At 38.7% G+C, this 19,606-nt stretch overlaps 2 protein-coding genes across 2 annotated transcripts; both read left to right on the top strand.

Annotated features, from left to right (window-relative positions):
• The first annotated feature begins 417 nt into the window (after positions 1–417).
• Positions 418–17,706, top strand: LOC136535850 (uncharacterized). The gene is made up of 43 exons (XM_066528272.1): positions 418–624; positions 1,228–1,528; positions 1,614–1,839; positions 2,115–2,448; positions 2,535–2,648; positions 2,718–2,846; positions 2,921–3,097; positions 3,288–3,479; positions 3,668–3,805; positions 3,959–4,078; positions 4,191–4,435; positions 4,955–5,058; positions 7,091–7,185; positions 7,282–7,518; positions 7,764–7,961; positions 8,111–8,207; positions 8,302–8,399; positions 8,481–8,626; positions 8,706–8,814; positions 8,896–9,042; positions 9,266–9,313; positions 9,444–9,572; positions 9,661–9,900; positions 9,978–10,124; positions 10,208–10,293; positions 10,377–10,482; positions 10,553–10,648; positions 10,779–10,931; positions 12,203–12,382; positions 12,478–12,713; positions 12,808–12,934; positions 13,008–13,127; positions 13,459–13,503; positions 13,681–13,758; positions 13,870–13,986; positions 14,565–14,691; positions 15,574–15,674; positions 15,761–15,889; positions 16,009–16,077; positions 16,526–16,672; positions 16,747–16,884; positions 17,426–17,473; positions 17,569–17,706. Exons 1-43 carry the CDS (start codon positions 526–528, stop codon positions 17,608–17,610), a joined length of 6,015 nt encoding a protein of 2,004 aa, XP_066384369.1. The 5' UTR covers positions 418–525; the 3' UTR covers positions 17,611–17,706.
• LOC136537507 (uncharacterized) lies at positions 17,641–19,419 on the top strand. The gene is made up of 6 exons (XM_066529455.1): positions 17,641–17,718; positions 17,793–17,852; positions 18,459–18,612; positions 18,701–18,892; positions 18,974–19,078; positions 19,183–19,419. The coding sequence occupies exons 2-6, from the start codon at positions 17,821–17,823 to the stop codon at positions 19,417–19,419; spliced, it is 720 nt and encodes a 239-aa protein (XP_066385552.1). The 5' UTR covers positions 17,641–17,718; positions 17,793–17,820.
• Positions 19,420–19,606: the final 187 nt, after the last annotated feature.

Here is a 19,606-nt window from a genome sequence, read left to right as displayed (position 1 = left end):
ATAAATTGTATAGAATAAATATAAAAGAATAATATAGTTATAGTCTGATTACCTCTTCCTAGATTCTTATTAATTGCATAAATTGTATAGGATAAATATAAAAGAATAATATAGTTATAGTCTGATTACCTCTTCCTAGACTATCAAAGAAATGCAATTTATCTTCTTGGTGGCTGATCTAGCGCTTGATGTCATATTATATTAGATAATAAAACCGCCATCCTCAACCGTCCAAAGTGCAAAATCAAACGATTTTAAAAATTGAAGAGCTAAAAATCTGAGATATAAATATAAATATAAGTAGATAAAAAAAATCAGACTATTATTGTAAAAGTTGAGGGATGGAAACAACTTTTTTTTTTCCGTGTGTATATATACATGATGGTGGGCTGAGGTCCACCCTCACGCTGCAGATTTCCAATCTCCCATCTGCTTTGCGACGCTCTCACAGGAACTCGCTCGACCCCCAAACTCCTCTTGCCCTAGCGCTCCCCGACCCCGCCTCCGCCTCTCGCCGACGGCGAGATGATCCCCGTCAGCGCCGATGTCGCTGCGGAACTGCGCCTCCTGCTCGAATGCGCTACGGACTCCAACTTCGACTCCATTCGGCGCGAGCTTTGCCAGGTACCCATCAGTACTGCTGGACCCTCCCCGCTTCCTGCCAGCCTTACGTCCCCCTTCCCTTCGATTCGTCGCTTCCCAGTCTGGATCCGCGGGTTCCAGTGCGTTCTCGCCAATGCTACGTCGCTTGTCTCCTTGTGAGCGCGATCAATTCTACTCTAGGTTACGCTATGGTAGCGTTTAACGGTAAGATTGTCGATTCTGAGTTTAGACTTGGTTAGAGTTGCAGGCCACAAGTTCAGCGCCTAGCGACCTAGGTTGTTAACTTTTCATCCAATTGATTACTGCAAACAAGTGGGGTTTTGGGACTTATGGCCGCGCTTAAACTCTGTGTGAATAATTAAAACTCATTCGCTTCACTAGCTGTGCTAATGTGACTAATCTATCTCATTTCCTCAAGCACAGAGCTCTTGCTGACTTTTCATTGACAATTTTAGTTCAAATTCTTGTTGAACCACCTACTGTAGTTTCGAAAAATAGACAGTTTACCTACTTGCTGGTTAAAATAAGTTTCTTCTTTGGCTTCGACCATATCTTAATTCTAATTACTGAATACTGAGTCTGCTCGATGTTTTCTAATTCAAGTTATTTCCCCCACCTTTTCAGTTAGTTGACAGTGGCCTGGATGGGTGCATTTTGGTGCTCCGAGTATGTCTGAATCAAGTGTTGCTGAATGCTGGGGAGGTCAAGAACCTCCAGTTGCAACAAAAGCTTTTATCTGATGTTTTCAGATATTGTTTGCATAAGACATGCTTCGCAACCAGTTTTTGCGAGGTGCTGACAACGATAGCCTTGACGGATGATTTTCTTGAAAGCTTGTCAAATCTGCTGGAACTCTCAGTTGCTGAGAAAGTTGGTGTTGGACTTGCGCTCTCAGATTCTGAGGACTCAGAGATAAAGCAGAAAGGTAGACATTTCTGTGTGAGTCTAGTGATATCATATCTGCTACTCTTATTTTCAGATGGTCATTGACATTGCCTCTTTTGTTTCAGGGCAATTGTTTTCAATTGCTCAAATTGAAGAGCTGTGCACGAATCCTATCCAATCTGTATCCAATGATCAAATTCATGAAATCATCGTGTTTCTGCATCAGTCTGATGGCCTGTCGAAGCATATGGACACTTTAAATAATGTTATATCTCTACTAAAAGTCACAGAGAGGCCGTTTTTTGCACCTGTCCCAAATGGAGATTTTGGTAGACAACCAAACCCTTCAAGGTATTCAGTTTCTGACTAATCAAAATCTTATTGCCTGTTTGGATCCTCTCCTCTAAACTTTAGAGCTAAGTCTCCAAACAGGTGGTCTAAAGTTAGCTCTAAACTTTAACCCAACTCACATTAGAGCTTTAGAGCTCAAAACTGAGCTAAAGTGCTCTAAAATTTTTAGAGCTCTAAAGTTTAGAGGAGGGGATCCAAACAGGCCCTTAATATTTGTACTTCTTCGTTCCCATTTATTGACAAATGCTTCCCCCCCTCTTTTTTGTGCCATGTAGACATTTGGATATGTACTTTGGTAGCACAGATGATGATTTTGAGTCGCTTCTCTCTGAAATTGGGAAAGAAATAAGCATGGCTGACATTGTAGCCGAGTTGGGTTATGGATGTACTGTTGACAACACTCACTGTAAGGAAATACTTTCCATTGTTGAGCCTCTTGATGATGTCGCTGTATCTAAGTTGCTTGGGGCTGTTGTTGGCACTCATAGTGGTCTTGGAGAGGCCACATATGCAACATTTGTATCTGCTATTCGTAATAGCCACACGAATGACTCACCTCAGCTTACTAAATGGAACACAGATGTTCTAGTGGATTCAATCAATGAACTTGTAAGCTATTGACTTGCTTTTTCATTGGGTGTTCTTTTTTTTTTTTTGCTTTGCACCCTTACACTCCATGTCTCTTTATCATGCAGGCCCCAAGTACAAACTGGGTGCGTGTAATGGAATATCTTGATCATGAGGGTTTCAATATACCTGATGAAACAGGCTTTTATCTATTGATATCTATATACGCACGTGCTTGCAAGGTATGTGTATAAACATTTTTATTTTTTGAAAATTAACTAGTTGGTTGATAAATTAATTGGATTATACAGGATCCATTTCCACTTCATGCTGTTTGTGGGTCATTGTGGAAAAACACAGAAGGCCAGGTATCGTTCTTAAAGCATGCGGTTTCTGCTCCACCTGATAAATTTACATTTGCACATTCTTCCAGGCACCTGGTAATTTTGACATCATCTGGCCTCACTCTTGATAAAACTCTATCCAATTCACACCTAACAGTTATATACTGTAGGCATTTCAGGATTTGGCAGGTCCTAGTCAAGGCAATCATGCTTGGTTCTGCCTTGACCTTCTAGAAGTTTTATGCCAACTAGCTGAAGTTGGGTACACTGCATCTGTACGATCAATGCTTGAGTATCCACTGGGACATTGCCCTGAGCTGTTACTTGTTGGTCTTAGCCACATCAGTGTATGTATTTCTAGTCCCACCTAATGAGTTCGCCTCTAGTTTCATGACTTTAATAGTGTTAACGTTCACCTTGTCTTTTACTTTTTGGTGTTAGACTGCATCAATGTATGCATTTCTAGTCCCACATAATGAGTTGCCTCTAATTTCATTGATTTTAATAGTGCTATAAGTTCCCTTTGTCTCTTTGCAGACCGTGTATAATCTCCTCCAATATGAAGTACTGTCCTGCGTATTTCCTGCTGTACTGAAGGATCCAACAAAGCGCAATGTAGTGAATTATCTCTGGCATACAAACCCATACTTCACGCTTCGAGGTTTTGTTGATGCTCATAGTGATCCAGATTGTTTGCTAAGAATTGTTGATGTTTGTCATGACTTGAAGGTTTGTATAAGAAAAATACACTTTATTTTCTAAAATTGTATTGTATCAAAACTTATCCACATGCTTCTAATAACCATTTTTTTCATCTGTTTGTTATTGGGACTATGCTACAATATTATTTCAATGCTGTAACACTATTTTGTCAAATCAAATTTGTTTCACTCAACTTTTATTTCTACTTGAAACAGATTCTGTCTTCTGTCCTTGATTCTACTCCATTTGCATTTTCTATTAAATTGGCTGCTGCTGCCTTGAGGAAAGACTCTAGTCATCTTGAGAAATGGCTGACTGAAAAGTTATCTCTATATGGAAAAGGTTTTGTTGAGGTAATATGCATAATCTATTCTTGTAAGCTGCTACATTGTAGCTGACCTCTTCCACATCCATCATGTTGTTCAATTCGGCTAGCAAACTACCCATTTATTTCAATGCTCGATTATAAGGTTTATCTTGCCTAACTTAACTCTTTCTACTCTCAGGAATGTGTTAATTTCCTGAAAGCAACTATGAGCAACACAGATTATGTCTTAGAGGGTACGACACAACCTCAATCTATTGCCAAAAACATATATTGGGAGTCTTGTTATGTCTTCATAAAGGTCTGCATGGTTATTGTTTTTTTTTTAATTTTGCTCCCCCCCATTTTTTTGGTGGTGGGGGGGTAGGGTGGGTGGGGGAATCAGTATGGACTCATGTCATGGACATTTTCAGGTTCTCCAATCTCACTCGGGCCAGCTCTTGTCAGATGTAATACTGGATGAAATAAGGAAACTGTGTTCTCTGTATGAATCGAGGAATCCTAGCTCTGCTGTAAGAGAGCTTACTAGTTCAGAGGGAGGGTCAGATGACATTGAAGTAGAGGCTAATGCATATTTTCAACACATGTTCTCTGGACAGATAAGCGTTGATTCCATGATACAAATGCTTGGGCGCTTCAAAGAATCTACAGATAAGAGGTACAAATTTAAGCTATAACTGGAATTAATTTGGACTGATTTTTGTTGCTTTCTGACTCACCGTGTGGTTTGGACAATCACTTCACAACATACTTCAAAGACTTGTTGATGGAAATAGGTTTGGACCAGCTTATAAAATACTGAAGAAGATATACGCTCAACAATTTAATTAACCCGAGTGCTAAAATTACAGCCATGATCATTTCGTTGAAACTTAGCTTTTTTGTTTGTTGGTATTACGCTGTATATTCTATTTAAGGTATGCTTTATAGACATTATTCGTTCCAAATTGGGGCAGTACTGTGTTAGGATTGCATTTTTTTCGACATAAGCTTAGGATAATCTGGAAATTTTAATGCTTACTGCCAGTTCTTTTTGCCTTCAAAGTTGCTGCCTGACTAGTACTCTGTTCTGTTGTGCAATAACTTCTGTAGATCTGTGCGCTCCAGTAGAATTTTGCTTACACTAGTCTGTGCCCAGCTCTTAATAATTGTATTATTTGAATGCTTTTGTTGACAGGGAGGTATCAATTTTCAACTGTATGATCTCAAATCTTTTTGAAGAATATAAGTTCTTTCCCAAGTATCCTGATAAGCAGCTTAAGATAGCAGCTGTTCTGTTTGGTAAGCACATCTTTATTTTGATTGGCCTTCACAAGCCTTTTACTGTATATATATACACGCAGGGAACTGCGTAAAATTGCAATATGAAGAAGATGATTTGTTACAGCTAGTTTGCTAGATTACATTCTGTTATGGTGTTGGTAAGGAGGTACTGAGGTAGGTAAGGTGGAGTAGGCGGAGTTCCTTGGCTTCGCAGTCTATACCTGCCGGCAGGATCGGAGCGAGGTTTTACCCTGTGCGGCTCCCTATTTTGTTAGAGGAAGAAGAGACAGGGAATAGATTGATTCATTGCTTAATCTCGACTCCAGGTTGCTAAACGGTTTACATAGGCCTCTGGCCCAACAGCTCCTAAACTGAAGCCTAAATTGTCTCGATCAAATCTCACAAACCAAATCTCCTAATTGCTTATTTCCTTAATCGATAAACTAGGCTCGGCTGCAGGCCGGCGATCATGGTTGAACTAGCCACTTTCCTGGCCGGCTGGCGCCTTGGGCTTCTTCCCTCTCCGCGTGTACTGCTTGCCGCACATACAAATTAACGCTGTTTATTGTATGTAATTGTAACCTGATGTTACTTTTTTTCATGCACTCTTTTCAGTTCAATGACAGGTTATCTAAATTTAGTCTCTTACAAAATAATGCTCTTGGCTTATGATCCAGGGTGATAATTATTCTACTTGACGATCGTAGTCTCTCCCATTCTATGAAATTCCAACTGAAATGAAGCTTCTATTTTCTTATTGTTTTCCAGTCTTTCATTTTCCGCAGTTTTGCTCTATGTTCATTTGTGCTACATTAAAACTGAAGTTAATCTTAGTCTGTCTAAAAAAGGAAGTCCAAGGATCAAACATGTCGTGCTGGAGTGATAGTCTGAACTGAAAGCATAAATGGCAGTTTCTTTCCTCTTGTGAGTGATTTTGGTATAGGCAAGATCAATGTTATCAAGTTGTCTAGTCAATCCTAGTCGCCATAGGACCGACCAAGCAACTATCTGTGATTAGTCGTCGACCAGGTCCTAGTTGTCCCCTAGTCGTCCTATATATATCAGGACTATTACCAAATATACTATTACCCTATTGACATGGGGGGAGGCAATAGAAAGAGATTTGAAAGCTTGGGATATACCTAGAGATCTATGTTTGAATAGGAGTACTTGGAAAGCAGCTATTGAAGTGCTTGAACCGTGACTTGGGGCTCTTGGGGGGTTTCAACTCTAGCCTACCCCAACTTGCTTGGGATTGAAAGGCTATGTTGTTGTTGTTGTATATACTAATATACTATATGTTCTAGAGTAGAAATCAAGCATGAAGATAACTCTAGGGTGGTGGCTGCATGTAGAGTTGCAAATTGGGCTATAAAACATGAGCTCAAGTGGCCTAGGCCATCCCAGATGCAGCTCATGTCCTTAGCTACACAGCAATTCCATTCTGTTTCTGGTCGTCCGCCCCCCTATTCATCTGTCTAATCGTGATTAGTCTGACTAATCGGACGACCAGAAAACTAATCGGCCTAATTGAGTCGTAGTCCCTACTCGAGTCTAGGATACCAACTAGGGTTACTAATCGCAAGATAATTTTTGAGTCTATCTTTTGCTGCATCGACTCGAAAAATAAAATTCTTCATTTGCATCAGTTGTGATGATTCGTGAGGCCAAGAGCCTTATGTATCTTTGCTTTGGCTAAGGCTTGGTTATGATTTTGTCATTGGTAGTCTGTAATATAGCCTACATACTTGCCAGTTATATGCCGAGTTTGAAGATGGCAACCATCCACCTATGGATTGATGCTGCTCCTTTTGTATGTGGGGGTGTGTTTGGTTTGATCCCTGGCTCAGGCAGCGCTGCCAGACGCAGGTGTCCGAAATCAAATGCCTTGGAGTGTGGCCAGCTCCAATCCAAACAGGCCCTTCGGCCAGTGGTTCGGCTGATGTGCCATTTAGCTGATGGAATGAATTATTTCCATTTAGCTGATGGAATGAATTATTTTTTGTCTAAAAAATGTCTTTCTCTAATACAGTTCTATTCCTGAAAATAGGATCTCTTATTAAACATCAGCTTGTGGCTCACCTTGCGCTTGGAATTGCTCTACGTGGTGTCCTCGATGCCCTGCGCAAATCTGTTGATTCAAAGGTTTTCTAGGACCTCTGACATAGTGACATTCTTTACATCTCCAATTGTTCACTGATGCTTCAAACATGGAATGCTGATGGTGTTATTGGCTTGCAGATGTTTATGTTTGGTACAACAGCACTGGAGCAGTTTATGGATCGTGTCATAGAGTGGCCACAATACTGTAATCACATATTGCAGATCTCGCATCTTCGCGGAACACATTTTGAAATGGTTTCTGCTATTGAGAGAGCCCTAGCCAAAATCTCATCAAGTCAAAACGAGCCAAATGTTGGCAACCTGCTTTCTGCAGAGCAGCATGTTTCTGGTTCATCATCCATGGAAGGCATAGAGGTAACTTTATCACATAAACTTGAGGAAGGAGAACACATTTTGGTGGCAGGCTTTGAATTTGAACTGAATATATAATGGCTCTTGCAAATTGGTTTCCTTTTTGTTGCCAATTTAGGATTATGGGAGATTGCTACATGCTGACTGATTTGCTATGTTATCAACTGTCTCTTGAATGCAATGGTTGGATTTTCATGATTCCTTCTACATTTTTCTAAATGATATGGTGAATTACTGAATTTATGTAGGTGTCTGAATCATCATGGCTGATGGGTACTATCCCAAGTCAACTAGGAAGGCTTCTTTCTTCTTCTCCTTTGCAACATAGGCAGCAGGGTCTTCTTGGGGAGAGGTCTAAGGTTTCTATGAGTTCACTGAACAAGAGCATTGTATCCAGTCAGCCTCCCCTTGCTTCATCATCTGCTGATTTGACTATTAATCCAAAGGTATTAGGAATTTTTCATATGCATGCCTCCTAATTTCTGATAGCAAGACATTTCGATGTAGTGGCTGTTTCCATTTCTTTCTGGAATATCTGTATTTGAGATTCCTGTTTGCTTGTTCCCTTCACCTATATATATTCAATTCAATGCAGACAACTGCTCCACCCTCTTTACTAGCTTCACCTCATCAGTCTACCAGTGTGTCAATGAATGTGCATACTGGATTTCTGCGTCCTCGAAGTACCTCAGGTGGCTTGCTAGCTTAACACATTCATGATAGCATCAATTACTCAAGCCTTTTACCTTTAATTTACAGTTACACTGTTATGCCTGTCTTTTCTAGGATTGCCTAGGCAGCCTTCATATACTGCTGGATTTGGGACTGCTTTAAATATAGAGACGCTTGTTGCTGCTGCGGAACAAAGAGATACACCAATTGAGGTTGGTTTTGTTTTTTGAGTTTGCTCTTTTGGGTTAATACATAACTCGTCCTGTGCTAATGGACTTCGTCTCTTAACCTAGACACCTCCACCTGAAGTTCAGGACAAAATTCTTTTTATGATCAACAATATATCCATCTCAAACATGGAAGCTAAGGCAAAGGAATTTAATGAGGTCATACAGGAACAGTATTATCCTTGGTTTGCACAATACATGGTCATGAAAAGGTATCATTCTGAATTTACTGGTTTCGTATAGATTTGTCTGACAATGCTGAGGTATACAAATCACTGCTCATCTTGACAGGGCAAGCATTGAACCAAATTTCCATGATCTGTATTTGAAGTTCTTTGATAAAGTAAACTCAAAATCCTTGAACAAGGAAATACTGAAAGCCACATATGAGAACTGCAAGGTTTTTGTTCACTCCAATTCGTCTGCCTTTTTTTATGTTTTTGCTAGCCATTTTGTTTAAACTTGGACACTTTTGCTGCAGGTCTTGTTAAGATCAGACCTTATCAAATCTAGTTCTGAGGAGCGCTCCTTGCTAAAAAACTTAGGCAGCTGGTTGGGAAAGTTCACCATCGGTAGGAACCAGGCACTAAGGGCTAAGGAGATTGACCCAAAATCTCTTATTGTGGAGGTACTGCTTCTCTGCATTAAACTCTAGTAGTTGGGAGTTCTGAAAGCTCCCTTAGGCCGTCTAGAGCCTTTATTTAGTATTGCTCTATATTATTTAATAAGATATTTCTGTTTCACCTGTGTTTTTTGTGGTAAATTATTTATGTGCTTCTTGAGGTGTGTACAATTCACTTAAATGGATTCAATTTGTCTGCCTATAATCTTTTGAGAATTTCTTTCTTCAGGCATACGAGAAAGGATTGATGATTGCGGTCATACCATTCACTTCAAAGGTGTCCATTCCTGCTATCTTTTTTGTAAAAGATTTCTCCAAAGATTATAATCCGATTAAAATAGCCCAAAGAAAATCCAATTAGTAACTTGGGCGCATATCATGAGTCATGACCATTGGCTGCTCTGCAGATTCTTGAACCTTGCCACTCAAGTATCGCATATCGTCCTCCAAATCCCTGGACCATGGGAATTCTAAGTCTACTTGCTGAAATTTATAATCTTCCAAACCTCAAGATGAATCTGAAATTTGATATCGAGGTTCTCAACATTTCCTTTTTTTATAGTTCCTTTATTGGCCTTGTATCTGCCCTAGCTACCCATGCTTACTGTTCTTTTGTGATTTCAGGTTCTATTTAAGAACCTTACTGTTGACATGAAGGATGTGAAACCAACTTCCCTGCTTAAAGATCGTCTGCGAGAAGTCGAGGGAAATCCGGATTTTTCAAATAAAGATGTTACTGCATCTCAAACCCCTGTGGTTGCAGAAGTCCCTTCAGGAACTATCCCATCACTAACTCATATGGAACGGCAGCCTGAGATCAATATCACATCCCGAGCTATGAGCCTTCCAAATATACTTAATCAGGTTGGCTTTGAACCTCTGTATCAATTATGATGTGGTACACTCTTCTGCCATTATAGTTGGAATATATTTTGTTGCAGTATGCTGCTCCTCTCCGTCTACCTACAAACAGCACGGTAGAAGATGACAAAGTTGCTCTGATGATGCCTGAGCAAGTGCCCTCGTTGACCCAGGTTTCGCCAGCACAAACACAATCACCATCACCATCTCCATTCTCTGTTAATCAGGTTAACTTAATGTTTTAACTGCTGTTATTTATCTAAACAACTAGATTATGTTATATGATTTGTTTACCATTTGCGATATGTAGCTTATGGCGGCTATTCCACGTGATGAGATACGCTTCAAAATAAATCCAAAGCTTGGCTCCCTTGGTCCACAATTGCAGTATAGCAAGTATGCTTCCAAGTTTCTGAAAGGACTTCGTTATATTTCATTTGAACTTCTTTTGTTGCTGATAAATTAATTGGTTTATCTAGAATTATGGATTTGGCTCTGGATAAGGCTAACAGGGAGATAATACTCCCTGTTATTCAAAGAAGTGTGACAATAGCAAGCCGAACTACAAAAGAACTTATTCTGAAGGTTACTTTCTGACCTGCTTTGGTTTAAGATGTTAGTGTGATGATATTGTTGACACTTATATTTCTTGAAGGATTATGCACTGGAGTCTGATAACAATACGATAACTCGATCTGCACATTTGATGGTTGCAACATTAGCTGGAAGTCTGGCACATGTTACTTGCAAGGTATTTCTGCTTGAGGCCTTTGAGACTATGTTGATGCAGTGCTATGCCTGCTTGTTGATTCTATTAGCCCCTAACATTTTGTATCTGTTGAAGACAACTGATAACTGTATTTCCTTTTTCTCTGCTATAGGAACCTCTTCGTGTCGCACTATATTCCAATCTTCGGAATCTCATTCAAAACCTTATGAGCGGCACTGAAACTATCGAGCAACTTATTCATATGCTAGTCAACGATAATTTGGATCTTGGCTGTGCCATCATTGAGGCTGTGGCAACACGTCAGGTAGCACCTTGACAATTCTAATTCTGCTGAGCTACGTATACCTTTTACTTCCCCTTAGGAGCATAAGGTTCAAAATCCTGGATTGTTCTTAAATTCCAACGGAGTTGTCAGTCTTCTGTAATTGCTTCAAGTCATTTAAGCTCAGACATCTAACAATGATTACTCATAAAGATAAACTATATTATGTTAAGGGGTAGTTCGGTACTACCACCGTCCTGAAATATAATGGATTTGAGTTTGTCGTAAGTCAAACTACATCAAGTTTGACCAAGTTCATGGAAAAGAGTATTAAGTATTATCGACATCGAGGAGATAAACTATAAAAATATATTTCATAAATGTACGAGTATCTAATGATGTTCATCTAATATTGTAAATATTATTCTTCTCTATAAAATTGCCAAACTTAGGATAGTTTGACCTAGGGCAACTCAAAATCCATTATATTTCAGTATGGATGTAGTACTTATTATTAACGACAATTTCTGTCTGATCACCATTAATCATGGAGATCTGGACCTAGTATCATTTAGCCAAGCATGTGCTTTTCATTAGAGAGGGCAATGGATTAGCATTCCATGTCGAAAGTCGGGACCCTAGAATTAAAACCTCGCGTTCACAACTTAACATTTTAGTGAAATTGATTAAAATTTGTTGGAGATGATTCAGTACAATTGTGCACTACTTTGTGCGGTGTGACTAGATGTGTATGAGGGTTTCATGTCGAAAGTCGGAGTGTCGGACTCGGACCCTAACTAAAAACCTTAAATTTTTATTGAAATTGATTGATTTGTTTTTGGAGATGACTTAATACGATTGCTCACTACTTTGTGTAGATCAGTGTGAATAGATATATACGTGGGCCCCACGTTGAAAGTCATACCCTAATTTTTTTTTTATTTTAGCGAATTTAACTGAAGTTTATTCGAGATTTGCTTAGTACGATTGCTCATGACGGCAGATCGGTATGACTAGATATATGTTTGGGTCCCATGTCATAAACTTAAAACCCGCCTTTAAAGGCCGGTCTACCTCTCAAGTAGTCAAGTCCACATTTTGAGTCAATTTTCAATGGATTTTGGATTTTGTTGGATTGAATGATTATGGACATCCAAATCCAAATAGATCCTATCCAAGTGCATCCAAAGCAACTAGAGTCCATTTGGACTTCGTATTAATCAAATTCACTACCACCTCTACTTTGATAATGGATAAGTGGCTGATGTTCTTTTTCTTTCCCCTGATCCTCATGACTAACATGCTTTTGTCAGGCTGTTGAATTGATTGATGTAGAAATAGCACAATCATTTTCACAAAGGAAACAAAGAGAGGCCGGTGGTCCTGCATATCATGATACCTTTGCTTATGCTCAAGGGCCGTTTGCTCGTTTACCTGAAGCACTACGTCCTAAGCCTGGGCATTTATCTACTTCCCAACAAAGAGTGTATGAGGTATAGCTGCAAAACATAAACTTCTGAATTGAAATTATGCATGTTGTTTCTGTATTGGACACATGACTATCTGCATCCAACTCTGTTCTTTTCAGGACTTTGTTCATGTGTGGAATCCCCATAGTCAAAATGTCAGTACTACAGGTTCTGGTCTGTCTGGTGGTGCGACTGCCTCGAGCACTCTTGGTGTACCTCGAGCTTACAGTCCAAATTCAGCACCGGTATCCTCAAGTAATTCATCAACTATTCATATGAGTGGACTAACATCTATAACTCAGCCAACGGAACTGGGGTCTGATGAATCAGTTACTGGTATCGCACAATTTTCGAGGTACACATGCTTTGGCTATCTTTTACGTGATGTGTGGTTCTTTTTTTTTTCTGTTGCTTGTTTTGGACCGATTAATATCTTGTGTCTTCCATAGTAATCCTGCCCAAGTTGGAGCAAGCGAGTCTTCTGTCTTACTTGGTGGAACCATTGGTGCTGCATCTACATTTTCTCCATTGGCATCTAACGACCTTCCTGTCAGTGCAACGACTGTCACAATCAATGTAATATTTCCTGTTGACCTCATGACTATGTTGCCATATATTATTTTCTAAGACCTTTCTAACCTTCTGCCAGGAAATAAGTGCTATGGTGCCACCTCCATCAACATCTGCTGCCGATCGCCTGGGATCTATTTTACCTGAACCTTTGGATACTGGGGATGCTTTGGAGAGATACCAACAGGTTGCCCAAAAGGTACTGATATTTTGGTTCGTGCTTGTCACCAAGATCCTTTTGGGCTTGTTTTTATTAAATATAATATAATGGGAATTACTAAATTGAAATGAACATGCCTTTGCTTTTATATCCTTACACTTTACTGACTGAAGCCTTCTATTTGATGGTTCCTAAGTTAAAGATCAGATGTTCTCGTCCTGTGAAATATGCCTACAATCATTTGGTATCCTATTTTATTTATGAGTTGGTTCAACCAGTTTTTTTTTTCTGCTTTGCCAATCTACTATGAATGGTTTTGTTTTCTTTGGTAACCTATTGATAGACTAATATGTGTATTCTTTCCCTACAGCTGGAAGCATTGATTGTTAATGATGGCAAAGATGTGGAAATTCAGGTCAGACAGTGCTTTGTTTATACTGCTCCAGTACATCAATATTTCTTGTAGGATTCAAGGCCTATTTGCTTAGCAAAATGTGGCATGCTATTGTGTTCGGCTTCATATGTGTATTTTTTGCAAATAGGTCACATTTTCTTCTTATCTGATGATACCTAATGTAATGTTTGTGTTCAGTCTGTTATTGCGGAAGTTCCTGATATCTTACGTAAGTGTGTTAGCCGGGATGAGGCTGCATTAGCAGTAGCACAAAAGGTAATTGATCTATTTGATTAGGAATATACGCATTTCTCAGTTGTTTGTTCTTTGTAACTTACTGTTTTGACTGTTTTAACAGCAAGCTTATTTTGGTGCATTATGTCCCAGGTTTTCAAAAGTTTGTACGATAACACATCAAATAGTACTTACATCTCCTGGCTTCTGGCAACCTTAGTTGCAATACGAGATGTCTGCAAGCTTGTTGTCAAAGAGCTAACAAGTTGGGTATGTTTCATTGTTTTATTTAACCTTTGTATTCCATGTTTTCTGCTTTATTGTGATATAGTTGTTAACGGTGATTTTTTTTTTACGTTGAGACAAGTTGAGTTACTTAATTATGTTTTGATTTTGTGTCATTCCATTTCCATTTTATATTTTTATATTGTACATACATTCTATGGCTGAGATTGTTGAAATTTGATAGTTCATAGGTTTCTTTTTATTGGAGTGAAGCTTTAGGTTTTTTGGGTCTTCTTTGACACTAAAGTAAAATTTTGTTTGAGTATTGCTTCTGTATGTTTAATGTCAATTAGCATTAATTGCGTGAACAGCACATCAACAATATAAAACACAAGCACCAAATATTAACCTGTGAGCTATGATTTGGTGTGAGGTCTTAATAGGGAACTCTTACTCTATAGTCTATACCTTTTTGTTTCAATTATAGTACTATTTCATTTTCCTTTTTGATGAAGTTGATTACCTTGATGTCGCCCTGGTTTGGTTCTTCCTTTTCATAGTTCATCATGAGGGATTTGAAAGCGAACTAATTTCCTTTATTTGTTATTATCCTTTTTGTTCAGGTAATATATTCAGATGAAGATAAGAAGTTTAACATTGAAATCATTTTCGGCCTTATTCGTTCCGAGTTGCTGAATCTTGGGGAGTACAATGTTCATTTGGCAAAGCTAATTGATGGGGGAAGAAATAGTATGTTGAGATACAAAATATTTACTTTCATTTTTATTTATTCTTATTTTATACTTGTGCACATTTATCACCAAAAGCTACTGGATGGTCTCAAAGTTCATTGGTGATATCTGTTGCTACATGTATACCTGGATTATATAACCTAGTAAATTGTAGTGGCAAACCAATTGAGATAGATGCATCATGCTTTTAGGAGGATGTAGGTATGCCTCTTGAAATCCTGTAGCATAAACTCCTAACTCATCAAATTTTGAGCAGAAGGAGCATAAGATGCTGAATTCAACGTTCAAGTTGGATCTTTTACAATTTAGTTAGCACAATGTGTCAGTATTATAGTTTTGTACAGGGAAAATTGGCTTGAAAGTGTGATACTACACATGGAAGTGGATTTCTCCTTTCTTGCAATTGAACTAAATGATTTATGTGCATCTTACACTATAAGAGTGATAAGGTGCACATGCAAATAAATCAATATCTTGTATGTTTTTTTTTTTTTTTTGTGGGGGGCAGGGGGGGGGGGGGGGGGGGTGCTGGGCAGTTCCTCATCCATTAAGGCATTAACAAAGCAACAAAAATGCATGAATGTTCAGCAGGGAAAAAACGACCTAGAGAACAGGACAGGAAGAAACATATTGGGTGCTTTCACATGTGTGCGCCAAAAAAAAATTTAGGCCTAGCATCAATTGCCCACTGGATTAGTGCAAGTCTTAGACGGTGATCCCTGTTTAATCTTCTGGACTGGCGTAATTGTTCCACGTTTTTGTTCCTGTAAATAAGAGAGCTTCATGGACTGGATTATTTTGTACTATTCTTCATTTTTAAATGAGATTGTTATTGTTTTTCAGTTAGTTGGATTTACCTGCTTTCTTTTGTCCTACTCAGAGGTAGCAACGGAATTTGCAATGTCTCTTGTCCAAACATTGATTACTCAAGATTCTGTTGGCGTCTCAGAGCTTTACAATGTTGTTGATGCACTGTCGAAGGTATGTATAATTCTGGACATGATCTTTATTTTCTTCTAGTATTTATCCAAGGACCAGGTTCAACAGTAGGAAATGTTGGTTTGCAGCTTGCAAGGAGACCAGGTTCACCTGAATCGTTGCAACAATTGATCGAAATTGCAAGGAATAATGTGAGCACCACTACTGGTTTTGTTGTTGGGAAGGATGAAAAGGTGAAACTGCCAAAGGATAAAAAGGTTTATGATCTGATCTAAAAATATCATTTGCCTTCACATCTATAAATATTCTTTGATATCTCCTGTCCTCAAAATGTCTGCCCTGTTTATTCTATTGATTGCTCTTACTCAATTTGTAGGTTCTAGCTACCCGGGCAAACATAGAGGAAAGCACTGCTAATGAAATTACACTAGTTGATTCAAATCAGGTTCGGTTGACATGCTGAAACTTCTTATTCAGTTTTATGTCATGAATCCTACAGATTTACAGAACCTTAGTTTGAACCTATTCTCTTCATTTTTAATTAGATGTTTTGGTTCTGTTTCTGTTTTCTTTTGATTCCATTTTTCAATTTTTTGGGTATGGAATCAGAATTCCTTAGTGTACTCAAGAGTTTTTTGTTTGGTTTAATTAGCAACATTTTTGTTTGTATCTTGTTTGTTCCCTTTTCCACTCAGAATTTCCTGTCATGATTGCGGTGATGTGGTCACATATTAGCATGTTAGTTCAACCAGGGGATAAGTCGGTTGTATAGGTCTTCCATTGGTGGTGTTACCTGTATTTTGTTGCGGTTCTTGCTCAAGCCATTCTCACAACTATACCTTGAATCTATTTGCTAGACTGTTAATTAATCTGTTAAATTGTTTGATGTACAGGTGGCAGTCCTGTTTTCTGAGTGGTGTCAGATGTGTAATCATGTAAGTGCTAGTGATGCGGCATACAGTCGTTTTGTCACACAGTTGCAGCATGATGGTCTGCTGAAGGGAGATGATATCTCTGAACACTTCTTTCGTATTCTCACGGTGACGAATCTACCTTTGTACCAGATTATGCAGTACACTTTGGCATACTCAGATACTTATTTTGAATCATTCAGGAACTTGCTGTTACACACTCTCTAGTCTCCGAGCAAATCATTGCTCCTGGTGGATCATCTCAGCAATCACCACAGCAACCTCACATTTCATATTTCTCCATTGATTCATATGCAAAGCTTGTGGTTATGGTTCTCAAGGTACCTATAGGATTTTCCACATGTATTAAATGTGACTTTTAGACTACAGTTTTTCAGTGTTGAGTTCATTATAGTCATGCATCATAACTGTTTAAAATTGAGTAAAATGTATTTTGGCTGTAAGTGTTGTTTTGCATGAGAACCGGGCCTTTGGGTATCTGAGGTTATCAGAAAGTGACTAGTCATGTTGGATCAAACTGCAGAGTTTGATCCCTGCATTCTGTTATGTTTAGTTCTATTTTATTTTTCTGCTATCGAGGTTTGTGTTGTGCAGAATGATTGATGTACTATAGTGTCAAATCTGTTCTGTTCTATTTAGCTGCATTATCATGGTACTTGAGTAACATTTGAGCTATTAGTTGAGCTGGGTATCATTGGAGTTATATCTGGTAGGGATCTTTATATTGCCTAATTAATTCCATTTTTCTCTAGAAGGGCAATTCCATATTCTCCTTGAGTTATTGACAAATGGTAATACCAACTAAGATTGATAAAACTCACTTCGAGTGTTATTAATTCCTTGCTTGTTGTTTGTATTCAGTACTCTTCAGTGGAGATAACGCCAAATAAAGCCAGTATACTTTCCAAGGTTCGTTTTTACAAATTGGTTATGGCTTTGGAACCTACTCAGTATACATGTATTGATAGTTCATAAACAAGTATTTTCCAACTTGTCTTGTCCAGATTCTATCTGTTACAGTGAGAACCATTCAGATAAGATGCTGAGGAAAAGAAAGCTTCATTTAATCCTCGGCCATACTTTCGATTGTTTATAAATTGGCTCTATGACCTTACTACTACCGATGGCCACCATGATGGTTCTAATTTTCAGGTACGCATGTTAGCTATGTATTGTTTAATACTTTTATTGTGACATCTGTAATATAGCAATATTGATTGGTGACAGGTTTGACTGCATTTGCAAATGCATTCCACATGCTACAACCCTCAAGAGTTCCTGCCTGGAGGTCTGTCCATCACTTTTGGTCTACTTTGTCAATTTTACCTTTCTATTCTATGTTGATGTGTTCAATTATTGTGTCACGTGATGTTTAAAAGCATGTGTATGCAAAGTCCTGGTGATTATGCTTAACTATAAGCTTTACATTACTATACATACACTTAGTTGTCATCCATAACATGTGTTACATTGAAGCAGTAATGTCCTGGTGGCCCAATAAAATATTTGTTGTACGAACTGACCTTACATCATTTAATCTGGATTGGGATCATAATGTGAGCTCACAGAACTAGGACTTCTTTTCTCTCTCCTGTTTATGGAGTTCCAACCCTCAATTCTTGCTACTCACACTGCTCAGGTGATGGGAGTCAGAAATTAGTTCACCTAGGCAGCTTAACGTTCAAACTCCAAACTTGGAACTGTTCTTTTTTGCACCATTAAGTCAAACTGATTCTTCTTTCCCTCTACTTGGTTTTGCTTTTACACTAGGCATACAAGTACCTGCTTCTTGTCATTGCTGCTTTATTATCGACTAAAACTATTTTAACCTTTTTTGAACACATGCTATGTTCGCTATTCTGCATTATCTGATTAAAACTATCCTCTTCTGTAGCTTTGCTTGGCTTGAGCTGGTGAGTCACAGGAGCTTCATGCCAAAACTGCTGATGTGCAATTCACAGAAAGGTTGGCCGTTTTTTCAGCGGCTGCTTGTTGCTCTTTTCAAATTCATGGAACCATATTTGAGAAATGCTGAACTCCCAGAGGCAGTAAGTTTTGTATTATTTTGTAATCATTACTAACCTGATTCAAGGAATACTTCTTAATTTTTGTATCGTATCTACCTTTTTTTTGTAGGTGGACCTTTTATACAAAGGAACTATGAGAGTTCTGCTTGTACTACTGCATGACTTTCCTGAATTTCTTTGTGATTATCACTTCAGTTTCTGTGATGTGATTCCTTCAAGTTGCATTCAAATGCGCAATGTCATTCTTAGTGCTTTTCCACGTAACATGAGACTGCCAGACCCTTCTACTCCTAATCTAAAGGTACATGCCATCTGTGGAGCAGTGCTTTCTCTGTCCTGATACCAATTGGGCATATTTAAGTCGTTTTTTCTTGTTTTACAGATTGATTTGTTGGCTGAAATTTCAATAGCACCACGAATCATGTCGGATGTTGATGGTGCCCTCAAATCAAAGCAGTTGAAGACTGAGGTTGATGAATATCTCAAGGTCAAACAATTTTTCTTGTTATTATCCTTTGTATGAATTTGGACTGCTATCGACTGCTATTCATGGGCTGATATGCATGCTGTTCTCACTTTGGTATCACACAGAGGCCGGAAGGCTCTTCCTTTCTAAGTGACCTGAAGCAAAAATTGCTGCTGCCTCAGAATGAAGCAACTGTTGCCGGGACACGCTACAACGTGCCTCTGATCAATTCACTTGTTCTTTATGTTGGCATCCAAGTGAGTTTTCCCCCAGTCAGTTTTCTCATTAAAAAGAAAACACATTATGCAAAAGTATGCACTGAAGAACCAAAGGATGAAAGTTATGCTGTTACATCACCTTAAGCATCCTCTGAATTATTATTTTCATCATGTTATTATCATTCGCACTCATGATGCACCACACCCCACTTCAGTAATTACGAGGCCACAATCCCATGAGTTCCTGCAGAAGAATCCAAAATTGCCCTACCTGATCTTCGTTTGCTCTTTGAGAAAGATCCAAACTTGCATTAGGCTTTGATTGCCTGAT

This window comes from Miscanthus floridulus, chromosome 2 (genome assembly GCF_019320115.1).
Source record: "Miscanthus floridulus cultivar M001 chromosome 2, ASM1932011v1, whole genome shotgun sequence".
Lineage (NCBI taxonomy): Eukaryota > Viridiplantae > Streptophyta > Magnoliopsida > Poales > Poaceae > Miscanthus > Miscanthus floridulus.
This window is presented reverse-complemented; position numbering and strand designations above follow the sequence as displayed.

Bases quoted from the DNA above. Each gene is read 5' to 3' on its own strand.
- LOC136535850 (XM_066528272.1), top strand. From the start codon at position 526: ATGATCCCCGTCAGCGCCGATGTCGCTGCGGAACTGCGCCTCCTGCTC. The intron at 5,059-7,090 runs GTAAGCACATCT...TCCTGAAAATAG, and splicing joins GATAGCAGCTGTTCTGTTTG to GATCTCTTATTAAACATCAG. The intron at 17,474-17,568 runs GTTCGTTTTTAC...TGTCTTGTCCAG, and splicing joins AAGCCAGTATACTTTCCAAG to ATTCTATCTGTTACAGTGAG.
- LOC136537507 (XM_066529455.1), top strand. From the start codon at position 17,821: ATGCTACAACCCTCAAGAGTTCCTGCCTGGAG. The intron at 17,853-18,458 runs GTCTGTCCATCA...CCTCTTCTGTAG, and splicing joins TCAAGAGTTCCTGCCTGGAG to CTTTGCTTGGCTTGAGCTGG. The intron at 18,613-18,700 runs GTAAGTTTTGTA...TTTTTTTTGTAG, and splicing joins ATGCTGAACTCCCAGAGGCA to GTGGACCTTTTATACAAAGG.